Source organism: Lagopus muta, chromosome 10 (assembly GCF_023343835.1).
Source record: "Lagopus muta isolate bLagMut1 chromosome 10, bLagMut1 primary, whole genome shotgun sequence".
Lineage (NCBI taxonomy): Eukaryota > Metazoa > Chordata > Aves > Galliformes > Phasianidae > Lagopus > Lagopus muta.
In genome coordinates, this window is record NC_064442.1 from 16,034,751 (window position 1) to 16,047,036 (window position 12,286).

General features: G+C 37.8%; 2 protein-coding genes across 10 annotated transcripts in view; one reads left to right on the plus strand and one right to left on the minus strand.

The window, feature by feature from the left end:
* The window catches only part of RPS27L (ribosomal protein S27 like), a 334,929-nt gene that overhangs the window by 125,245 nt on the left and 197,398 nt on the right, over positions 1-12,286 (minus strand). The gene's annotated exons all lie outside the window — the stretch shown is intronic.
* Positions 1-12,286, plus strand: part of TLN2 (talin 2) — a 147,834-nt gene that overhangs the window by 50,908 nt on the left and 84,640 nt on the right. For all 8 annotated transcript variants that reach the window (XM_048955828.1, XM_048955831.1, XM_048955827.1 and 5 more), the window contains 6 exons: positions 4,884-5,054; positions 7,652-7,749; positions 8,070-8,199; positions 9,592-9,744; positions 10,659-10,801; positions 12,087-12,214. In XM_048955828.1, coding sequence (XP_048811785.1) covers positions 4,919-5,054; positions 7,652-7,749; positions 8,070-8,199; positions 9,592-9,744; positions 10,659-10,801; positions 12,087-12,214 — 788 coding nt within the window. In that variant the 5' untranslated portion in view covers positions 4,884-4,918. The remainder of the gene's footprint in view (positions 1-4,883; positions 5,055-7,651; positions 7,750-8,069; positions 8,200-9,591; positions 9,745-10,658; positions 10,802-12,086; positions 12,215-12,286) is intronic.

Here is a 12,286-nt window from a genome sequence, read left to right on the forward strand (position 1 = left end):
TAAGCACTGGAATAGGCTGCCCAGGGAGGTGGCTGAGTCACCATCCCTGGATGTGTTTAAAAACAGTTTGGTTAGGTCGTGGTTGGACTCAGTGATCTAAAAGGTCTTTTTCCAACCTGAGCAATTCTATGAATGGCAAGGCACAACCACAGTATGTCAGGCAGGTACAATACAGTGATCCTACAGAGAATCTGCCTAGTGTACTAAGAAAATTAACGGCACCTTTGAGAGCAGTTTGGCGGAGCCTGACCTTTTGCAGGATAAGTACAAAAGATGACAACAGTAGCATTGACCAAACTGGTTAAAGTACCATTGAGTTTGTAGTAAAGTTCTGTTAATCTAAACGCCTGCACAACCATCTTCCTGCCTGCCCTGTGGTCCCGCCACTGATTGTGAAAGATGGCACTTTGATTTATGTTTGTAACTTTGGAAATAAGGTAGGTGGTTAATATTACAACAAGGTTTGTGGTTTTGAGTACTTCTTCCTTAAGATCTTAACAGGTACCAACCCACTGGAGAAATGTTCGGTATGTTGCAGTAGAATTAGATGTTCAGCTGTCATGAACAGTTGAAAAGTAACATGTCCTATATTTCTGGTGCCTTGTGCCACCAAGGCAGTGACAAGGGTATTAAGATGAATGGAGAACTTCTGACCCACTGGATTTTCTTAGAAAGTTACTCTATTATAAAAATGCATAGCTTTGCCTATAGTAATATGTATAAATGTAGGCTTTTAGATTGCGAGTCTTATGACCTAGATATGTGTTGGTCAAGCTTAAATGAATGAGTTAAGGAACATCTACAGGAAGACAGATTGCTGCAAAATCATAGCAGAGCTTTGTTTTTCACCAACGACACAGACAGTGGCAGCTTTGCTGATGGGTGTAGTTCATGTTTGACATGTCAATGTTAGTTGTTCCACATTTGCCTATTGAAGAAATGCAGCTAGTTTGACTTGCACTTCACTTAAAACATTCCATTAGCAAGGGTGGGAAATGGAAAGCAAAGGAGTGTCAATATCATCATAACATTAACCAGAGATAGTATTAAACTAATAAGTAAGAAAATAAACGATCTGTGTTTTCTGTTTGCTTAGCAGTGTAGCTCAAAATATATGTATTTCCTCAACTGCCAGACACCCCAGGCACGGGGGTAGGGATGATACAAATGAAGCGAGGCAGTTTTGTGGATGATCAGGGAATGCAGTATTTGCTAAGTGGTTACCCCTGTAAATCTCATTTCTTGTAAATCTCTCATGTATCTCGTAAGCCATCATACGACTGTTTTATTGTATGCTTTTAGCTTGATGATGGTTGATTTTTACTTGAATTACACAATGCAAACTTCTGTTCTTGTCAATATTCATAGGCACAGCCTTTTATCCTGGGTTACATGTCTCTTGAGAGTCCTTGTAAAATGCTTTTTGAGATAATTACGCTTCGCCTTCTGTTTCTTTGCACAGCAGCTGATGGGGTAGTCTTAATGCCACTGCCACCTTCCCTGTCCAGCACAGCTGGGCACTCAGTTGCCATTTAGCTTCTCAGGGAACATGCTGTGGAATTTGTGTATTTGTTACTTGATACCACGAGGGAGAAGCATTTCAAATGCATTTCCAGTAGAAGAAGAGAGTGGGTATGTTTTGACATTGACTTTGTTCTTGTTAATTTGGAGGCATTTCAAGGGGACTTAACAACTATATTTGTTTTTGTTTGACTTGTTGCCTTATGACTTGCTATCCTTCGTTACCTTTATGCCTTCTGGCTTATTTTCTATCAGATCACTGAATCAGTAGAACAGCATTTTATGAACTTGTTTCAAGGAAGAAGCTTTTGGGAAAGAGAAAGTAGCATTTGCTGAAAATTCAGTTTAGTGCAAATGGAAGCATGGGTGCCTGCTGCAAGTTTTATCCTCCCCAGTTAGTGACTTGCTGGTCTCTTGGGGGCCCAAATGAGACCCAATGAGGGTGATTATCCTTTGGCCACTTGGTGCTCCTGTTCCACTGCTGAAGATGACTAGTGCATTGGATTCTCTGGCAAGGTATGTTAGATAATCACTCCATAACCCAGTTCTGTCAAAACTAAGGAAATGAGTCTTCTTAAATATGATGGCCAATGCAGGAAAAAAAAAAAAAAGTGTCAGAATTGGGTGAATGTGATTGTGCAAACAGAAATGTTGGCAGCTGTTAAATTCTGGAGCTGGAACGCAGCAGGCTGTCATAGCAGTTACCAGTGCTGAACTGCAGCTGGAATGGCAGGCATCCCCACAGCCTGTTACTGCTCTCTGAAGAACTTTAACACTGCCTCACTTGTGGGTCTTTTCAGTGTTTAGCAATATATTTGTTGTTACACTTGAAATAGGTTTGCTTGTTGTCATGGTCTGTCCAAACTATCTCTGGGCACAAGGACACCTGCTTATCGTGTTTCAGCCACTAGTTATACTCCTGTTTGGTCAGGACTTCCCAGAGCACAGGCTGTGTGAGGACTCAGCTCCAAGCCTTGGTGTTCAAACTCCAAATACATACTGCTAGAACTGGGTTCACTCGCTGTGTTTGGAGCTTGTATTACCTCTCCCAGTCCTGTCAGGTCCGTAACTTAAAATTTCTATCTCCAGCCTTGCAAGCGCAGATCAGTCGTGGTCTGATTTAGAAATCGTCTGCTCCTCTGCTTACAGTGTATACAAGGCAAAACAATTATTCCTAAATCAAAAGAATCCTGTAGTTTTTTTTGGTCCATTATTCCTGAAAGTGAGTAATATTGGGAAGGAAAAAGAGGGAGTCCATTACCTGCACCGAGAAATATTTAAATGTGGTGTGAATTGGGGAATACGGAGGGTGGGGTTTTTGTTTTTGTTTTAGATAAAGCAGCTCTCCTGTTTGAGCTGTTACCCAGAAGATGGAAACTGTCTCAGCACCTGCTGAAAACTAGGTGGGGATATTTAGAGCTTCAGGGTAATCTGAAGGTGACAGATGAGAACCTGTCTTTGATTTTTGAGGACACAGTGCTGGAAGAAGCCAATAGGGGTCCCTTCATACTCTTTTCATAATAAAGTATCTTTGGGGACATCCAAAAACAGGAGCATTGAGTTTGAAGGAGACCAGACTGTCAATACATTTTGGTCCTTCCTTCTTTAAGCAGCAGTATTTGAACGAGATATCCGCTCAAGATTTGAGATGCAATACAGGTGGCTTATGAGTCTCACCCTTGGGTGCAATAAAAAAAGCAGAGGAGGAGAGGGGAGCTTTTTGTATTTCTTGTGAACTTCTGTTCATTCGTGTCAGTTTATATCTCTTACTCTTTTAAAGAAGAATAGCAAATAGGAGAGGGAGAGTCCTGAGAGAGCTGCATTAAATTCCTCTGCAGACAGAGGAGGGAGCAGTTTTTTCTTCTGCATTTATTTTGTGCTGCTACTATTCTGAATGGTTGAATCTTGAAGTCTTGGACTGTTTTGGAGGGCTTTAAGCATTAGTAGGGAAAGATCTTCATTCATTTACAGACCTTCACTTAGAATGATTGGCTCAAAATCCAGGTTTTTGTCAGGCACTCTTGGATTTGGAAAGCACTTCACATTGCTTCTTGCACATTTCTCTCATTCAGCCCTTTGTTGGACAGTCTTAGCATCTGATGCAGTCTGGCATTTTGTATTGGTACTGAGTGGTTCTGAAACTAATTAAAAAAAATAAAATAGGATGATATTGCTTATCAAGATGCGGATGGATGAGCTGCTCCAGAAATATAGTGGAGAATGGCATCTTAGAGCAAAAGTGACTCCTAAATGGTATCAGTAGAAAGAATGATTTGTCTGTTGTTTGTGCCTTGGAGAAGCTCAGTGCTTTGGAGCTCTGTTTTCTTAACATTGTTGAAATGTGAATGGTGGTTCTTTCCCATTTCAGCAAGTGAGAAAGGGCTTTAGCTCTGTAGAGTTCTTGGAGATAGTTACGGAAAGTTCAGTGATGGGAGTGTGGCTTGGAGTGTCATGAGAGCAAGGGAAGACACTTGAGACAAAACCCAGACCATCTATAAAATGAAGCAGAGCAAAAAGCATCTGTAGCTTCCTGTTTCTGTAGAAAAATGCTGTCAAATTCAGTGATGTTTCTAAAATAGAACTCAAATGAAAAATAACTTCTTGAAGCTTTTGGTAGTTGCACAACTGGGTAAAAAAATCTAATGGATTTATTTTCTAGAGACTTGAAAAGAACACACAGTATTGCATACTTGTGAATCTTTTGTTTATGTGATTGCTCTGAGATGTTGGTTGCCAGTTAATCTAAAGTGCTAACAAGAAGGTGAGCTGAGAGAAAAGTCATTTTCATCGTTACGGGAGGCAGTTGATTTTCGCATCTGAAAATGCCTTTGTCTTTGGAAAGCAACCTACTCCTTCCTGTTTCCCTTGCCCCTAGGTGTCAGGATCTGAAAAGGAGAAGGAAAAATAACAGTTCTGATTTGAAATTAGCATATTATCTGAAAAATTGACCAATGATTTGAGTTTGTTATTAAATGTCATACTGAAGATTGAAAAATGAATTCATTAAAAATTATGGAGTTGCTTTTCTCTTAGTAGTAAATATTGGCTTCTGCTGATGAAAAGCAGTAAATGTGAACAGTAAATTCTATTCTTGTGCAGCATTTTGACGTATCTTGAACAAAATATTAACCTTTAGGAGTGGATACACACCTTTTCTGAAAGTGAATTTCCAGTATGCTGAGAGAAATATCTGTTTGGGGGGATAGTGGTAGCTTGATGATGCCAGTAAGAGTTCATGTAGAAATGTATTTGAGAACGTATCATTCCAGTGAACTCGTTTAATTCTTAAATGAGAAGTTTGAGAACATTAAGACATGAAGTTGAAATTCTGAGCAATAATGAATGCATCACTGCTCTTTCAGACACTTCAGTAGGGAATTGCAAGTGACTTGACACCATGGTAGCCCTTTCCTTGAAGATCTGCGTCCGCCAATGCAATGTTGTGAAGACGATGCAGTTTGAACCATCCACTGCAGTGTATGATGCCTGTAGAGTTATTCGTGAACGAGTGCCAGAGGCTCAGATGGGGCAAGGTGAGTTCCTAAAAAATAAACAGACTGATTTTTGTTTTAATTTTTTTACAGCCTATTCTTTTTCCATTTATCTTTTAGGTTGGAGGGTTTGTGTTTTTGTTTGAGTAAGACTCTGGATGAAAGGGAAAGATTTTTAAGTTAATAAAGATGTATTTGGTTTTTTTCTTCCTTCTCACTGTGAGACAGAGCTTTTTCTACATAAGGTGTTTTTTTTGTTTTTTCTTTTTGTGAAACATTGACTTTTATCATTAATTGTCTGTCTGAAGGATCATTTTCTCTGTGCACACACTTCCACCAGCCTTGTCAAATCTGTTCTCTGACAGGCAAATGAAAGACAGTTGTGGTAGCATCTTTTTAAAGCAATGTTTAAAGCTGTGCTTTCTAGGAAAATTTAGGTAGACTTGTACTTCAGCAAAGGAAGGGCAACGTAGAATTACCAAAAATGGCTGCTCATCTCCAAAGCCTGCAAAGGAAGATGTTTGAAACTCATTAAATAAAATAGTATTCAGAACACTGAGATGTATTACTCAAATCAAATTAGATGAAAATGCACTTTGTTCACTCAGGCAAAAAAAAGTCTGGCTTAAATGTAGCCAAAGTTGTCCAGAAATCCAGATTGTTTGGAATCCTTTGATTCTGTACTGCATATAATGCGATCAGAATGTAATCTTCAAAACAGTTTGCTTAGTTTTCTAACTTCTGAGGCTTTTTGAAAACCTTATCTCAACTTTTAGAAACAACTTGCTAGTAACAGATGATATCAGTTTCACTTTGTTATGCTTACCCATTTTAGGAGCCCTTAGGAAGTCTAGTTAGGGCATCAATTTTTCAGATATAGCGCGTGCATTTTTCAATACTGATCTCTCAAGGCAATTCTTTTGAGCAGCTTTTTAATTCAGATGAAACTCAGTAAAAAATATCCCTTAATATCACAAATTGCATAGAGAAGCCAAGGAATTCTCTTGAGGTTGTATAGTAGGGTTTTTTCTTTATACATGTTTGTAGTGCAGTTGCAAACTGGAACACCTTTCTGAAGTTGCAGTGAATAGATACAACATATCCTTTCCTCTTCATTGTGGCTGTTAAAATGTTTCTTTGCCTGCTAGGAAGACTCATGGTGGTACAGTGCAGACTGATCAAACTTGTACCTTCGCAACAGTTATCCTGTGGTTTGACTGTCAGCGTACACATTTCTCTTCTCCAGCAAGCCTGCACACTGGGACAGAGATGATGACCATGTTATTCACGTGCAAGCTAAACAGCCACTGCTATTTCATTACTGAGGTGCATTCCCCAGAAATGAAAATTAGAGCAGTCTATGCTGCCTTGCTAATTCTGTGCTTTGCATAAGGCACTTTGTCTGTTTGTAAAGGTCAGAAGCTATTTATAGGCACAAGATTCTAAAATTTTATATAACTGGTTCTGTGCTGAATTTGTGTCCCTAAAATCTCTGTATGGAGCACTTGGCTTTTCAGTGGGGTTTTTAATTAGGGTTTGTAGGAAAAATTCTTCTTACCGAGCTGGGCTCTTTCTTTAAAACTTGGTATCTTTCAGTTATTCCTTCATTAATTAAGCTCTTGAATATGTGTAAATTATTGTTGTACATCACACTGAAGTTGAGACATTGTCCAAAAACTGTGGCTGTGTTTACCTGACATTCTGATCAGAGGGTGTGATTGTATGGCTGAAAATAAACAAGTCACCATCCCTGCACTGCTGGGACAGAATGTGCACACAGCTGGCCAGCTTTTGTGGAAACAGGCATTAGCTGAAATGTTAGGACCACAACTACAGCAATCTCAGCTGATGAACAGTAGCTTATGCTGTTTGAGACCATGGATTTATTGAAGAATGTTCATGTGTCTTTTTAATCAAGAAGAGATAATTAGTAGAGCTGGAGTTGGCAGTCGTGATCTTCAGTTTGAATGCCTGAACTTTAGACTTCTATGCCTAAGCCTGAGTTTGGCCTTCTGTGGCTATTAGGATTCTACCATTTACTTGTGATTCCGAAAAAATTGGTTTGGAATATGCTTAGCTTATGATAACTGCAGGTTTATCCTGAGATGGTTGTTATGGATGTGAGTCTAAAAGCATTGCATCTTCTTCAGTGTATAAACCTGGAGCGTTTACCAAAAAAGATTTAGAAGTTTATCCTAAACTCAATATGTTATGGGTTAAAACAAATCATATTTGGAAACAGAATTGTTGCTTAAAATAGTATACTGTGATTAAATCCCATCTGTTTTTATTTTTGGCTCTGCAAGGATATAGGCCCTGTAAGAAGGTTCTATGGCCATTCAGAAAAGGTCTTGCTGGAGGGACCTAGCTGTAAATATAATACAAATGGTCCAATTGAGATAAATGCTCTTGCTTAGTGAAGCTATTTTCAAGTCTTCTCTTATACCTGCTCTGTTCTGATATCAGCTGCTAATCTAAATATTTTCTGAAGGACCAAAAAATATCTCTTTTTAAGTTTGTTAAGAATGGGAGGTAAATGTAATTGAAGTGTAAGTATGAAGCTGAATAGCCTTAACTGAAACTACGTTTGTATTATGAAGTTTCATACTTTTCAATAAGCTGTCCCTTCTGTTCCACAGCCTCTGACTATGGATTGTTCTTGTCGGATGAAGATCCTCGTAAAGGTATATGGCTGGAAGCTGGAAGAACACTGGATTATTACATGCTGAGAAATGGGGTATGGCAAAAGTCTGTTTCTTTGATCAGCATGTTTTTAGATAATCTATTTCCCAACTTAGCAATTACCAAACAGTGGAGAAAGATGAGCGGAACAGAAATCAAAGCAACACAGCTCATATGAATGCTGTGGACTGATTTTTCAAGCAAGAAAAATGTTTAGCATTCAGAGGAGTAGGAGAATTTTAAGTCTTTCCCTGATGCTGATGCACCGTGTGCATAAAAAATTGAGAAATCATACTTCAAATATCTACTCTATTGAGCTGATTTTTTTGTTGTGGCTTCCATAAACACGTAGAAACTGTACTGTTTACTTCCTAGGATGTACTGGAGTACAAAAAGAAACAGAGACCTCAGAAAATACGTATGTTGGATGGTTCGGTGAAGACAGTCATGGTGGATGATTCCAAAACTGTTGGTGAATTGCTTGTTACCATTTGCAGCAGGATAGGTAAGATACTGGAACCTACATATTCAAGAATTTCTTTTTTTATTTGTCATTTGGCATGTTAAATGCTACATATAAATCCGTGCATGTTCAAAAGCTATTGAAATTTGTTATCAGCTAACATTTACCAAACCCTTTTCAAAGCTATTGTCCAGTTTTCCTTGTAGTCAGTTGAGAATTAGTTATGTCCTTAAACATTGATTTATTTGGTACTTGAGGACGCGGGGTTTTGTGACAGTAATGTGCAGCTTCTTACATAAGCTTACTTCTAGGTAGTAGAGAAATAGAACTAAATTTGAACTCAACGTTAATATCATAGAAGCTGTTAATCCTGAAATACACTTGAGTTATAATACAGTACCTTAACCTTAAGTTTGGTCTCAGTACTGTAGTGCTTAAATAGCTGCATATGGAAACTATCCAGAGAAGGAGTTTGACTAAAATATGTTCTATTGGTTATAGTCTGCTTTTACATTTACCTAAGCAGACATTTTGATAAACTTATTCAAAGATAACTATAAATGTGCATTCAGTACAGAACAGTTTGAATCATGTTACGTCCTTGCATAGTTCTCGTTTGGAATTAGTGGTTTTAAATTGATTGGGAATAATTTGTCTGCGAAATGAATTAAGCTAAATCTAAATGTATCTATTTATAATGTTCCTATGCTAAATTCCAGTGTATGCAATTAATTCACTTTAAAAAGAAATTTGAGTAATTTTCACAGTGTAGTCAAATAGGCAAATATTAAACAGAAATGTGCATCACCAAACAGTGGAGAAAGGTGAGCGGAACAGAAATCAGAGCAACACAGCTTATATGAATGCTGTGGACTGATTTTTCAATTCATTTTCATGTAGAAGTCACAGGACAAGTCAAGAGTTCTAAAAATCTTTAATTAAGAAATAAATAAATATGTATACATGTATGTACATTTATTCCTCAGTCTGCTCTTCTAGCTTCTGCACATTGTTGACAAGCTGAAATTACTCAGTTCTCAGGAAATTATGGTAGGCATCCATGAAAAGAATTTTACCATGGTGCATCTCCTTTCTGGAATTTACTTGTTTTATGTTCTCTCATGTTCTTAATCTGGCTGTTTCTCACAGTATATTGCAAATACATAAACAGAAGTGATATCTTTCTGAAATTGACAAATGCAGCACACAGAGAAATAATGTACAGTGCCTGGTATTGAAGAACTGCCAATGTAGGAGTTGTAGGTTATTTTTGGGATCCCGTTCCCCATAGCCTGGGTGCTCTGATTTGCATTTTCTCCATAGTGTCTTTCTTATACTTGAAAATGAACCACCAGCGTTTTGATGTATGGAAAATACCTATTCTAAAATGTATTAAATTCTTGTTACAAACACTGGGTTTATTTATAATTCCAGGAATAACAAATTATGAGGAATATTCTTTAATCCAGGAGAGCGTTGAAGAAAAGAAAGAAGAGAGTACAGGCACACTTAAGAAAGATAGAACGTTGTTGCGTGATGAAAGAAAAATGGAAAAATTGAAGGCAAAGCTTCATACAGATGATGATTGTGAGTAGTGTGCTCCAGGATGATTCTTGCTCTACTGTTTTTCCACAGAACAGGACAAGAAATGCAACAGGAATGCAATCTAGGCTTCTTCAGTGTGATGCAGTTGATCCCTGCTTGTATTGCATCTGTTCATATATGGTGTATGGTATATCTGTTCATATATGGTCTTCTGCTTTGTACTTTTAAACTGAGTTAAATAGACAAACTGTTGCCCCTACCTTTGAGACTTTGACTTTTGAAGTTTTTGTTGTTGTTGTTGCTTTTTGTTTGTGGGGTTAGAATTTAGTTGGGAAGGGAGTATTTTTATTTTCATATTGGCCTTTTTCACACCTTCATTCGAGTAGGATGTCTAACTATTGATGCCTCCTGAAAGCCATGTTAAGGTTGTTAAGTCTTTGAAAGTAAACTCATTAAGTGTAAATACAGTTAGGACTAAGACAATATTTAACTTGTTTTATATGCAAAGTGGTGAGAACATCTTTGTTTTAACATCTGGGGACTAAGATTAACTTTTACTGGGAGGGAGATGTTTCAAAATGTATTCAAGGAAAAGCGAAGTGAACAAAGAATTGCTTTTGGTGGAACAAATGTGTTGGTGAGCTTTCAAATAATTGCACTGTGCAGATTTGCAGGTCTGAATTTAGTACTGCAACATTGATTTTGCTGTTATTTCTTCAAAGGTATTCATGGTGTTTTGCACTGTAGTAAATTCTAGTTTCACAGCATGGTGTTCTTTCATTAAATTCTCATTTGTAGCAACCGTCAACACTGACTAGAAACATAAATAAAAGCAATATTTTATTTGCTGGATGCCCCCTCCAGTGGAAAGGGCAATTTTCATATTATGTTCGCAATAGCTATCAACACTGGTAACAGGGCATATTAAAGGGTGTGTGTGCCTGATTCTGTTGCAGTAAATTGGCTGGATCATAGCCGAACGTTTAGAGAGCAAGGAGTTGACGAGAACGAAACACTGCTGTTGAGAAGGAAGTTCTTTTATTCAGACCAGAACGTAGATTCAAGAGATCCTGTTCAACTGAATTTGCTTTATGTTCAGGTACGCTGTGTGAACCACAAGTTCTAGCTGTGTGGGATGTGCTTTCTCCTGGTTTCCTTAAAACATTCAATAATGCCTTGTGTTTACATCAGCCTTTTAAGTTCTTGGGCATAGGTCTTCAAATTCTTTATAACATGGAACATCATTTCAAACTTGCAGTCAGCCTTCTGCTTCTTAAACCTTTTTACTCTCTGCCTATCAATGAGAGAACATCTTCCTCATGCTCTTTTCAGTCTGCAGCCTAGACAACACACAGCAGGTGGCTTCCTTCTTGAAGTGGGCTGTATCGTTTATCACAGTGGTAGCCCACTCAGGTAGTTCCCCAAACTGTTGAAGATGTTTAAACCTTAGCAAAGTTAAGTGCTTTTTTTTGTAGAGGATGGTTTCTAAGTGCATACTCCAGTGCAGCTGGCTACAGTGCAGTTTGATATCAGTAAAGTTTTAAACAATTTGTTCTGTTTTTTTAATAAATTAATGGTTTTATTTATTTAACTGGATGTTCAGACATTATACTTGCAAGTATAATGTTCAAGTGAGATTGCTCTAAATTACGTTTTACAACTCTGTGGCAAGTTGTAAAAATGATATTGCTTGGAAGTCTCCACTAGATTTTCAAGAATTTTAGAGGATTATCACTCTGAACTATTCTCTTGCTCATTACATACTTCTTTCAGTGTGTGCACCTACAACAGTGTTCATAGTTACTGTCTTGTCATTTTCTGTACTGATAGATGAGCATTCCATTCTGCAGCTGAATAATCCATCATCTTCTATGACCATAAATTGTAAATAAAGGGGAGTAAAATGCTGTTTCCCTTCACCTCTTGCTGTTTGTTTTTTCAGTTGTGAGTTGTGCAGTTCATTTTCGCTGCTATTACAGGGTGGTAAGATAAGAGCTTTTAAGCTGTGTATTGTATGCATATCCACATATATGTATACATATATATATGTATATGGCTATATATATGTATATGCGTGCGCATAAGTGTGTATAAATTTAAGTTGTATTTTGTGTGTACATCTTGAAGGAAATGTATGTCAATCCACTTCTTGATGAAAGATTTTACAGTCGTTATTTCAGGATGCCTCTTTAGATATTAACCAGAAAAGAATCTAGCCCTTTGATTATTATTCCATTGTGGGTGTGTTTATGATTAACATAACAAAGACATTCAGACAGAAAACTGTTGCTGGATTCTTGGCCTGTGCTTAAACTTTTAAGGAATTTCAGAGATGGAATAATTACCTTGAGTGTCCTTGATATGTCTTTCTTTACCTTGCACAGGCTCGTGATGACATTCTGAATGGTTCCCATCCTGTCTCCTTTGAGAAGGCCTGTGAGTTTGGAGGCTTTCAAGCACAGATCCAGTTTGGACCTCATGTAGAACACAAACACAAACCTGGATTTTTAGAGTAAACACTGTTAACTTATAAATTTGGGTGACCTGAAGTGTAGCTATTGTTAGGTTGTCACACTCTAAATGC